We start from the raw sequence: 10,809 nt of genomic DNA on the forward strand, positions 1-10,809 counted from the left end.
ACTGAGCAGCCAGCGACCCTGCAGAGCCGAGAATGGGAGTAGAGCAGAGTGTCTGAGAAGCACGCCCATCTCCTCTCCGCTCTTCGCCTCGCTCTCGTGGCCTGTTCGCCCATCCATCATCCGGCCGGCCACCGCTCTGGTAAGCGCACGGAGGTTCCAGGAATGCACGGCCGCCCGGGCTGTGGCGTCGCATTCGACTTCCCAGCTCCAGTCTGCTGCTGTACGGAGCGGGATGCAGCGCTCGTGCCTCCCGCGTGCTTGCAGCGTGCGGCCCGGGCCGGCTCTGCTTGGTGTTCCTAGGACGCGCTGTGCGCCAAGCTCCGGGAAGGGCGGGGTTGCGGGTTGTTTTGATCTGTTTTATACTTGCGGCCGGAGGCGCCGCCCCGGGAGGCGGGCGTCTTAGGTTGGGGTTCACGCCGAGATCGGGGCCTTTCCGGTGGTCCCAGCGGGAAAGCGTTCTTGCCTTAGGTGGGCGTAGGCGCCTTGATCCTCTCTTCCTGGGCGGTGCGTTGGGGGGGCGTCGTCACGCTGTGGGTGGTCTGTTTGAGGATGGTGGTCCAAAGCGTTGGTGGCACCACTCACCAGCTCCCAACGCCGTGTCCTAGGCCTTTACCATATGACCGAACAATGGAGAGCCGGAGCCCCGGAGTGGCCGGCGGGCTCCGCAGTGGAGAGGCCGCGCCAAGCGGAGGCAGCAGCGGCGCGCTGTGCCTCCCGCGGTCGCCCCACTATCGCCACCCGGCCTCTACCCTCGCCGGGGTATGGCCCCCTGGGAGAGGCCTTGAGATCTACGCTGGCCCGAGGGTCGGGGCGCCGACTTTCCGGACATTTCAGTGGGAAGGGCTGCTTTCAAAGTGGATTGCCCCAACTCCTCCGGGGGCGGGAAGCGGGGATCCTCCCCCAACCGCAAATACTCAAAGAAACCAACCATTGAAGACGTAGAAGATGGAGATTCTCAGTCCTCAGAGTCCCCTTCTAATACATTAGGCTTCGTTGCCTACTCTGTGAACTCCGGGGAGAAGTCGAGGGTTAAGATTAGATCCCACTCGTCCTATTCCAGCAACTCCCCCTCCGAACGGTCTGGGTCTCCCACTCCATCGCCCTCGCCCAAAAAGCTCCGTTGCTTAGACCAGCGAGAAATCGAGAACGAGGAGAGGCATGAACACTGCTCTAAAAAGAGGAGGTCTAGAGAGTACAACCCCAGTGCATTTGATTCTCATTGGCTGGGGTGAGTAAAATTCAGGGCGAAGGACCCCCGTGCATCTGGCAACCGCCGAAACTACTCAGAATTTTTTTTGTTTTGTTTTGTTTTTCGAGACAGGATTTCTCTGTGTAGACCCGGCTGTCCTGGAACTCACTCTGTAGACCAGGCTGGCCTTGAACTCAGAAATCCGCCTGCCTCTGCTTCTCAAGTGCTGGGATTAAAGGCGTGCGCCACCACTGCCCGGCGCTACTCAGAATTTTAAGAACCCATTCCACTGCACCACAGGGACACCAGTTCCACTAGGCTGCTGGCACCCAGCTGGTCTCAAGGAACCAGGGCCAGAGGAGGAACTCTGGTTCCCCTAACAGTTGATTAATGCTGGATGTATATGCTATGGGGGGGGGGGGAGGAAAGCTGATGGGTGGTGTAAATTGAAGCCGGCTAGAATTACAATCAGGGCCTCTAAGTGGTGTAGGCTTTGGTTGACAGCAGAGGTTCATCTGTTCCCCGGGGGAAGGGTGAGGCTTTTGGAGGGAGAAGCAGTTGTTTTCACTTGGGCAAACATGGACGGTTGCCCATAGAAACTTTGCCACTGTACTTCAGAAAGTTGCCCAAGTCATTCGAGGAGAACAATATGTTCCCTTTCCAGCTATCGGGGAGATTGGGGGGGGGGGTGGCGGACATTTCCTCTTGTTTTGAGGCTGGTTTTTTGTAGCCTCAGATTCTTCGAGGATCTTGCCCCGACTCCTGTGGGATTTTTTCCTACTTACCAGAAAATATTATCTGGTGGGATCGTCAAATACTGTTAATTTTCACATTGAAATCTGTCTCTGGGGTAAGGCTTTTCATCACAGTAATGAATTCAGCAGTTGAGGCATGGTGTGGAGGGGGCATACCTTTAATCCCAGCTCTCCGGAGGCAGAGACCGGTAGATCCTCTGATTTCGAGGAAAGCTTGGTCTACATAATGGGTAAGTTAAGTACCAGGACAGAGAGGGCTTGTTGAGATTTCTCTGTCTCAAAAATAAGTAAATAAATACATGCATAAATAAATAATAAAAACAGCAGTTTGCTCCTTGGAGTATGGCTTTACTTTTCACCACATTAGTGGTGGCATATAATACAGGTCCTTTCTTTCTCCTAGGAATATGTTAGCCTTTAAAAAATAAAGTCTTACAGCTAGCCCCAGTGTTTCATTGTTAACTCTGAAGATGGTGATGGCATACACCTTTAATTCTAGCGTTCAGGAAGCTGAGAGTGGCAGATCGGATTTGATTCTGAGGCTAGCCTGGCCGGCATAACAAGTTCCAGGGCTCCACAATGAGACTTTGTCTCAAATAAGTAAATAGTCTAAATGTATAGGGATGTAGGGGTTACCATGGGTTGTGTGCCCCTTAAGGTTGTTCCAAGAGTAGAAGACAAAGGAAGACTCAACAGTCAATTAGCCAAGTCTTTCTTGGCAATAAGGTAGTTCTGTTGGGTGGAATAAGATACTGTTAATGAACATCTTGATATTTTGTTCTCTCCTGCCAACATTTCTCAGTTATTAAAATCCCTTAACTAGTCCCCCTGAGGGGGCATGATCTTTGTCTAATATAAAACTTTAAACCTCTTGAAAGCAGAGTGAATAAGCACCTTTAAGTGCGTCGAGCCCCAGAGGAGCGAGATCACCATGCACGAGACAGTCTGATTCCTTTGCTGTTCCTGCAGGGGATCCCTTTGGAGTAAATGTTAATAAAATGTGAATCTTGTCTCTCTCCAGAACACCTTCCACCATGGCCACCTCAGCAAGTTCCCACTTGAACAAAGGCATCAAGCAGATGTACATGTCCCTGCCCCAGGGTGAGAAAATCCAAGCCATGTATATCTGGGTTGATGGTACCGGAGAAGGACTGCGCTGCAAGACCCGTACCCTGGACTGTGAGCCCAAGTGTGTGGAAGGTGAGTCCCGGGGCAGAGCGTGTGTGCCCGGGGGTGTGCTGGCAGCCTCGGATCCACCTTCCTTCTGTTTGGTTTGCAAGGCTTTGCAGACCTCAGTCAGCCACCCGTAAGTAAGCTGCTTCGTCGTCTGGAGGCGTAGCAACAATGGAAGCCTTTATTTAGATGGAATCTTGTATGCGCTGGTACACTGAAGAAAAATACTGGGTCACATTTGTAGGGGGTGGGAAGTTTATTAAAGTTGTGGCCTGTGTTTCTCAGCGTAGACCAAGTAAGCCATAGCTGCTCAGGAGGGGGTGGCACCCTCACCATCTACCTGGTTTCGGATGGGCTGCTCTTCTAAGGATGTTTCTGTTTGAGTGAATGAGTGACCAGATAACAGAGCATAGATTGTATACTTGGTACCTGGCAGAGCGTGGGTAGGTTCTCTGCTTTCTGAGAACTCAGAGGTAACTGGAGATTCAAACTGACCACTAAGACAGTAGGGACAGGACCAAGCGGTGGGGAAGCAACTGTTTATATTAAAGCATAACTTGAATTACAACACTCACCTGTGCGGGATGGGATAAGGGAGATGATGATGGCCTAGGGGAGGAGGTGGGGTTTTTTTGTTTTCGTTTTTTTTGTCCCGTGTGTGTCACTGGAAGTGATACTAGAGTACACGGTAGACTTGCACAGAGGGGACTGGATTTCTGCTCAGGTGGTTCTTAGGCTGCAATGCTCTTGGGAATCTCAGATAAGGAAAAACCGGGATCGGTGACAGGGATAGGTGACATCAGGTTATCCCTGATGTAGATGCAATCACATGCACCTCACTCCTCATAAAGATAAAGTCGAGGTGAGCAATGGAAGGATGGGTAAGAGGCTGACCGTCGTCTTAGCGTGTGCAGTATAAAAACTTTTAAAATTGAATGTATATGGGTGTTCTGCCTGTGTGTGTGTGTGTGTGTGTGTGTGTGTGTGTGTAGTGCCAGCAGAAGTCAAAAGAGTGTGAGAACCGCAGGAATTGAAGTTACAGACAGTTGTGAGCTTTCATGTGATTGAGAGCTCTTGTGGCTCTCACAGATCTGGGCTCAGTTAACAACACCCACATAGTGGCTCACAACCTTCGTAACTCCCAGTTCCAGGAGATCCAACCCTCCTCGTCTGGCTTCTTCCAGCAGGCTCAAACGCACGGTTAAAGTTAATTTAATTTTCTATCCTTGTTTTGCCCAGAGCTACCTGAGTGGAACTTTGATGGCTCTAGTACCTTTCAGTCTGAAGGCTCTAACAGCGACATGTATCTCCATCCTGTTGCCATGTTCCGAGACCCCTTCCGCAAAGACCCCAACAAGTTGGTGCTATGTGAAGTTTTCAAGTATAACCGGAAGCCTGCAGGCACGTATGGGATGGGTGTGGCTGTCTGTAGTTCCTGAAACCCCTGGGGAAGTGACATTCTCAATGACTTGAGAAGCCACTCTCTAAGAATGTAGGGATGGTGGGGGGGTCTATTCCACCCTGAACTTTCCTGTTGGAAACAGTGTGCTCTGTCCTTTTTTACATGGTTCCTTTTATTGCTTGTACAAACAGTGTTGACTCTTTTCTGTCTGTTTGCTGACGGGCAACCTCTACCTGCTAATCTAAAAGCCCGTGTTTAAAAGTTCTGTAGTTTTTGAATTTAAATACTAGAACTACCACTGTTCTACCTGCCTTTTTTTTCCCCCTGAATTGTGTGTGCTGTGTGTGGAGAAATACAGGGAGCATGCGCCGGAGAACATGCCTTGCTGGGTGTGTGAACGTTGACGGGCAGCTTTGGGGTTGGTTTTCCTACCTGTTTATGTGACTTCTGGAGGTGGGAGTCAGGTTGCCAGGCTTGTGTGGCAACACCTTTACCCACCGAGCTGTCTCAGTGGTCTTTTCTGATAGCGTCCATCTCGAAGCCATTGGAAGATCACATGAATGACCGCGTGCCATGATCATGTGGGAGTACTGCACGTTAACGACTGGTTTATCCCAGACAGCTTGTTGAGTCTGAATGCTCACAAGTATGGGCGTCGACTTCTTAATCCGTGTGTGTTTACCTTACTTGCACGCGCGGAGTTTGGTTTGCACTGTGCTGTCCATCTCAGGTTTCAGATAGCTTTAAACCTGGGATAGTCTCACTTCTGTGAAATCTCTTCTGGCAATGCCAGTAAGGCTTGGTGGCCCTGGACCTTCAGTATTACTGGTAAAAGGTGTGCTCTGCCCTGTCACCTGGGCGTGCCACCTAACCCCCTCTCTCAGGGTTTCATTTTCTTATTTGTGAAAATGAAGGTTGTTAACACCTCAGACTCAGATGGTTATTTTTTTCTAGCTTGGGAATTGTTTTCAGTTATGCTCATATCTATGTCTGTCTGTCTGTCTGTCTGCCTATCTACTTTTGTACCAGTCACAACTGTATAACTTAGCACTTAAACTCACCCGGCATGTGAACCTAATGGACAGATTATTCTCAATAAATGACAGATCTGGCCTTCAGTGCCCGAAACACTAGGGAATACATCTGACAGCTAGAAGCAGTTGTCCTGTGATTAGAGGGAGTAAGTGCCTGGCGTGTGGTGTTGGGAAGGTGGCCAGCAGGCAGATAGGGTGACCACTTGCCCAGATTCCATTCCCATGAGGCTGCGTGGCTGACTTTAATTATAAAAAGTCCATCAGCCATTTCCTGCAAATGGACAGTTGTCACTTCTTCCATTTTCCTTGGTGATAAAACATGGTGGCTAGGCCTGGGTCAGTCTCCCCTGTGACTGGCACCTGAGCTGTGTAAGAGGACTCCAGTCCTGATGGCATGTTGATTGTTTATTTCTAGAGACCAACTTGAGGCACATCTGTAAACGGATAATGGATATGGTGAGCAACCAGCACCCCTGGTTTGGAATGGAGCAGGAATATACTCTCATGGGAACAGACGGCCACCCGTTTGGTTGGCCTTCCAATGGCTTCCCTGGACCCCAAGGTACGTCCCACTGGATAAAGGGTGAAACTTCCTCCCTTAAGTTGTTACTGTCCGGGAAATCCCCCTCCCCAGAGATAGGAGCAGTCCTGAAATGAGAAAATGGAGACCAGCTGCAGAATCTAGCGGTAGACCGACCTTGCATCTCTCACATCCAGAGGTGGTTAGAATTTAAAGTGACAGAAGGTGGTGAGATGACTCAGTGGTTATCCACCAGGCTTGACAACCTGAATCTCCTCCTGGGACCCCTTTGGTAGAAGGCAAGAAATGACTCCCTCAAGTTAGCCTCTGACTGTACTACTGTAAATATGCACGCATACACAAAACTAGTGAAAGTAAGCAGGGCCTCTACCAATGCCAGGAAGGGATGACCTAAATTCTCCTGCATGCAGCTGAAGGCAGGACTAGTGACTCGGGAAAGCAGGTTTAGGCCCTCCTAGTTTTTGGCTTTGGGGTTTCCTAAATTCCCTGACTTACTTCCCTGCTGTGTCTCGACCCTCCTTCAGGCCCGTATTACTGCGGTGTGGGAGCAGATAAGGCCTACGGCAGGGACATTGTGGAGGCGCACTACCGGGCCTGCTTGTATGCGGGAGTCAAGATCACGGGGACAAATGCGGAGGTTATGCCTGCCCAGGTAAATGGTGCCCATCTTTTTCCTCCTCTCTGAAGACCTGGGTAGGTAGGCATGTGGGGACTTTGGGCTAGCAGGGGTGGATCTTAAAGGTCAACTTTTTCTCTCCAGTGGGAATTCCAGATAGGACCCTGCGAGGGGATCCGAATGGGAGATCATCTTTGGATAGCCCGTTTTATCCTGCATCGGGTGTGTGAAGACTTTGGGGTGATAGCAACCTTTGACCCCAAGCCCATTCCCGGGAACTGGAATGGTGCAGGCTGCCATACCAACTTCAGCACCAAGGCCATGCGGGAGGAGAATGGTCTAAAGTAAGTACCTTGCTCTGGAGCCGTCTGTATTCTCATGGAGTCGAAGGGCTTTGGGTACTTGGGCTTCTCACAGACTGTACATGCCTCGCTCTGCATATTTGTCGTAAGCCTGTCATTTTGTGCCTGTTGGAGAGGCGATAGAGTAATGCTTTAGGAATAGAATTAACGGAAAGGCTGAGTGGGTTCAGGCATTCGAACTAAGTAAAAATACAAGCAAATGGGAAGCTTAATTCTTACTGGTGGGAAGAGGCGGGTGAGGGGGGACCCTGCCTTCTTTCTTCTGGGATTCATGCCTGCTCCCATCCTTGTCGACGAACCCTCATCCTTCACTGTTTCTACTAGGTGCATTGAGGAGGCCATTGACAAGCTGAGCAAGAGGCACCAGTACCACATCCGCGCCTACGATCCCAAGGGGGGCCTGGACAACGCCCGGCGTCTGACTGGATTCCACGAAACCTCCAACATCAACGACTTTTCTGCCGGTGTGGCCAACCGCAGTGCTAGCATCCGCATTCCCCGGACTGTCGGCCAGGAGAAGAAGGGCTACTTTGAAGACCGTCGGCCTTCTGCCAATTGTGACCCCTATGCGGTGACAGAAGCCATCGTCCGCACGTGTCTCCTCAACGAAACTGGCGACGAGCCCTTCCAATACAAGAACTGAGCGGACTAGACTTCCAGTGATCCCTCTCCCAGTTCTTCCCTCTCCCAGTTGTCCCCACTGTAACTCAAAGGATGGAATACCAAGGTCTTTTTATTCCTCGTGCCCAGTTAATCTTGCTTTTCTTGGTCAGAATAGAGGGGTCACGTTCTTAATCTCTACACACCAACCCTTTCTTTCCTATCTAGCTTTCTAGTTGGGGGGGGAGGGGAAGGGTAACCCACTGCTTCATCTCATCCGGTAGGCATAGCTGTCACAAAGCGGGTGTACTTATGGTGAAAGAGAACTATTTTTTCTTCAGGATAGTTGAAAGGGCAGCCAGCTTTCTGTTCCAAATGGAAGTCAGGTGAGGAGCTGAAGGTTGGTCTCTCATGCTGTGTTTCCTTGGCTTGGGGGAGAGGCATCTATCCCCTCCATGAACGCAGCTCAGTGTGTCACCTGATGGGTGGCCCTACTGTGAAGGAAGAAAAAAGTTGGCATTTCTTGGTCCTTCGTCTATAACACAAAGCAGAGTAGTATTTTTATATTTAAATGTTAAAAACAAAAAAGTTCTATATATATGGATGTGTGGATATATGTCTTTCTAATTGAGAGAACCATCCTGTTCACTGGATGCCAAGTTTGAGTGAGGGGCTTGGCTTAGAAGTGAAGCTCTCTTGAGGTAGGGGTGGGGATGCAGTACCGGGAAAGTTGGTCATCTTGGGGGCTCAACTTCATTACTGCTTAGGGTTTCCCTGCCCACTCTGCAGGAGCGGGTGTTGGACAGGTAGCCGGTGGGATGCCACTGCTTGCCACCACCTGTCCCCGGGCTTAGGTTTAGGGGATGCGTATACTTAATCCACACACGAGTTAGAAGTATGAGTTGGCTGGTCAACTTGAACACTGTTACTGATGGGTGGGTGGGTGGGGGTTACTGGGGTTATTTTTTTGGTGGGTTTAGCATGTCACTAAAGCAGGCCTTTTGATATATTAAATTTTTTAAAAGCAAAACAAGTTTAGATTTTAATCAGATTTGTAGGGTTTCTAACTTTACAGAATTGCCTGTTTGTTTCATTGTCTCCTTCCACTTGGCTCTTAGGGAAACTAAGGGCAGGCCTAGAGTTAAAACACTTGTCTCCTAGTGTCAACTCCGCCGGCAGACTGTTCCTTTCCTTCTGAAAAAAGCCCATAGTCTTTTTTTTTTTTTTTCCCTTTCTTTTATAATAAACACACCCCACCTCCATCCTAGCCTGTTGGCCTGCAGTTTTCTGGTTGTTTGTGTCGGCAGCGGGCCAGCTGTGGTTTTTCTCTTGCCATGACGACTTCTAATTGCCATGTATAGTATGTTCAGTTAGATAACTCACTGTAAACAGACTGTAACTGCCAGCGCAGCGCTTATAAATCAACCTAACATTTATAAGATTTCCTCTGACTTGTTTCTTTGTGGTTCCAAAAAAAAAAAAAAAACCTCAAAAACTAAGTGCTATTTCATTCCTTCTTTCTCTATCAAAAGAAAGGAGGGGGAGACGGGGTGGTTCTTGTTTACGGGCAAAATATGTTTATCTGTACTTATGTTTTTAAGATGAAGTCATGTTGACTCGGTATTTTGAGACAGGGTCCTAGTGTCCAGCCCAGAGCTTACTAGGAAGACCAGTCCGGCCTTTAACTTGAAAGTTCTTGCTCAGAGTAGGGTTTACTGGCAATTCCCAGTTTCATGTTTGGTCTTACATTTTGAAAGCAGTTTGTTTAGCCATTCAGACTCAAGAATCATGCTATCAAGTTACACAAAATAAAGCACAGATACTTTAAGGTCTTGCATTGGGCCTGGCCGCTTTCATCACTACCCTCAGCTCTTGGTGACTAGGTTGCTAGAATTTCCTGGCAAATGGGAACCTCTGCTTCACTTCCGGTGCCAGGGCTTGGTTTATCGGACACTGACAGTCCTGGCTTATCAGGATATTTAATACAGCGTGGTACAGCGTATTAGGTACCCCTGTTCGTGAGTTCTTCCTCCGTCTGGCTGCCGTGAGCTATCTACACAGTAGGTTTGCTTCCCTATTGAAGCCACTGAAGGCTGGTACGCTCAGGGCATTGGCTTGTCCTGGATTTTAATTAACCAAACACTAGGTTCCTCGGAGTTCTCTGTTTTGTTCGGGTTTTCCCTGAGTTGCCCAGCCTAGGTTCCCAGACTCCAGGACAACCAAGACAACGTCTGTGGACCACTGAACCTGGGTTCTAAACCTCCCATGTTCACACTTCATGTTCGGCTCCCTAGAACTTCCAGTTTGGAACTCATCCCAGGCTGGGCTTGAAGTCTTGATCTGGATCCCACATTGTGCTACCAAGCCTGGCTGAGTCCTTACTTTGACCTGTTGCTGTTTAAGCATTTTCCTCGCTAAGCTAAAAGAGGCGCTTCCTCTTTCACCGTGCTGCTGTGTATATGCCCAGATAGTAGATATCTGGAGCATATACTAGCTCCACTGTTGCTGGTTTGTGAGGGTATCCCTGTGTATCCCTGGCTGGCCTGAATCTTCAAGATCTGCCAGGTTCTGCCTCCTAAGTCCCCCACTGCTCTGCTAAAGCCATGGATAGCACTGTTGCTGTTGGGGGCAGCAGTAATTTGAAGATGGTAACATACTATGGCTTTGAGTTAGTAGAGCCTGTTGTAACATCTTAAAGTGACAGTTTTCTCCAAGCGAGTATTCTCTTATAAATATAAACCTAGTAGTTTATCAACCTGCTAGTCTGGCATGATTGCCGGAGAGATGGTTCATCAGTTAAAAAGCACTTGATGCTCTTTTGAAGACCCTAGCTCAGACAGCACAAAACCACTTGTAACTCCAGTTCTAGAGGAGCTGGTGCCCATCTGGCTTTCCTGAGAGTTGGGCATGCGAACGATGCCCATACATACATGCCAGCACTCTGGCACTCAACATACACACATATGCCCTCTTCTACCCTCAGAATCTTCCTAGTCTTCATGTTAAAAATAAATATTCTTCCATTCACCTTCTCCCTCCCAGTAGCCATTTCCCTGGGTCATCCACAGGACCGAAGACTCGGTGAACTGAGTCCTTTTCATCGTTTTGTGGCCCATTGCAACCAATTCTCTTCCCGG

At 49.2% G+C, this 10,809-nt stretch overlaps 1 protein-coding gene across 1 annotated transcript; it reads left to right on the forward strand.

Annotated features, from left to right (window-relative positions):
* Glul (glutamate-ammonia ligase) lies at positions 1–7,817 on the forward strand. Its single transcript, XM_021197620.2, has 7 exons — positions 1–139; positions 2,966–3,144; positions 4,357–4,518; positions 5,969–6,115; positions 6,619–6,746; positions 6,855–7,054; positions 7,397–7,817. The coding sequence occupies exons 2-7, from the start codon at positions 2,979–2,981 to the stop codon at positions 7,713–7,715; spliced, it is 1,122 nt and encodes a 373-aa protein (XP_021053279.1). The 5' UTR covers positions 1–139; positions 2,966–2,978; the 3' UTR covers positions 7,716–7,817.
* The last annotated feature ends 2,992 nt before the right edge of the window (positions 7,818–10,809 follow it).

The sequence above is a fragment of the Mus pahari genome, chromosome 5 (genome assembly GCF_900095145.1).
Source record: "Mus pahari chromosome 5, PAHARI_EIJ_v1.1, whole genome shotgun sequence".
NCBI classification, from domain to species: Eukaryota; Metazoa; Chordata; class Mammalia; order Rodentia; family Muridae; genus Mus; species Mus pahari.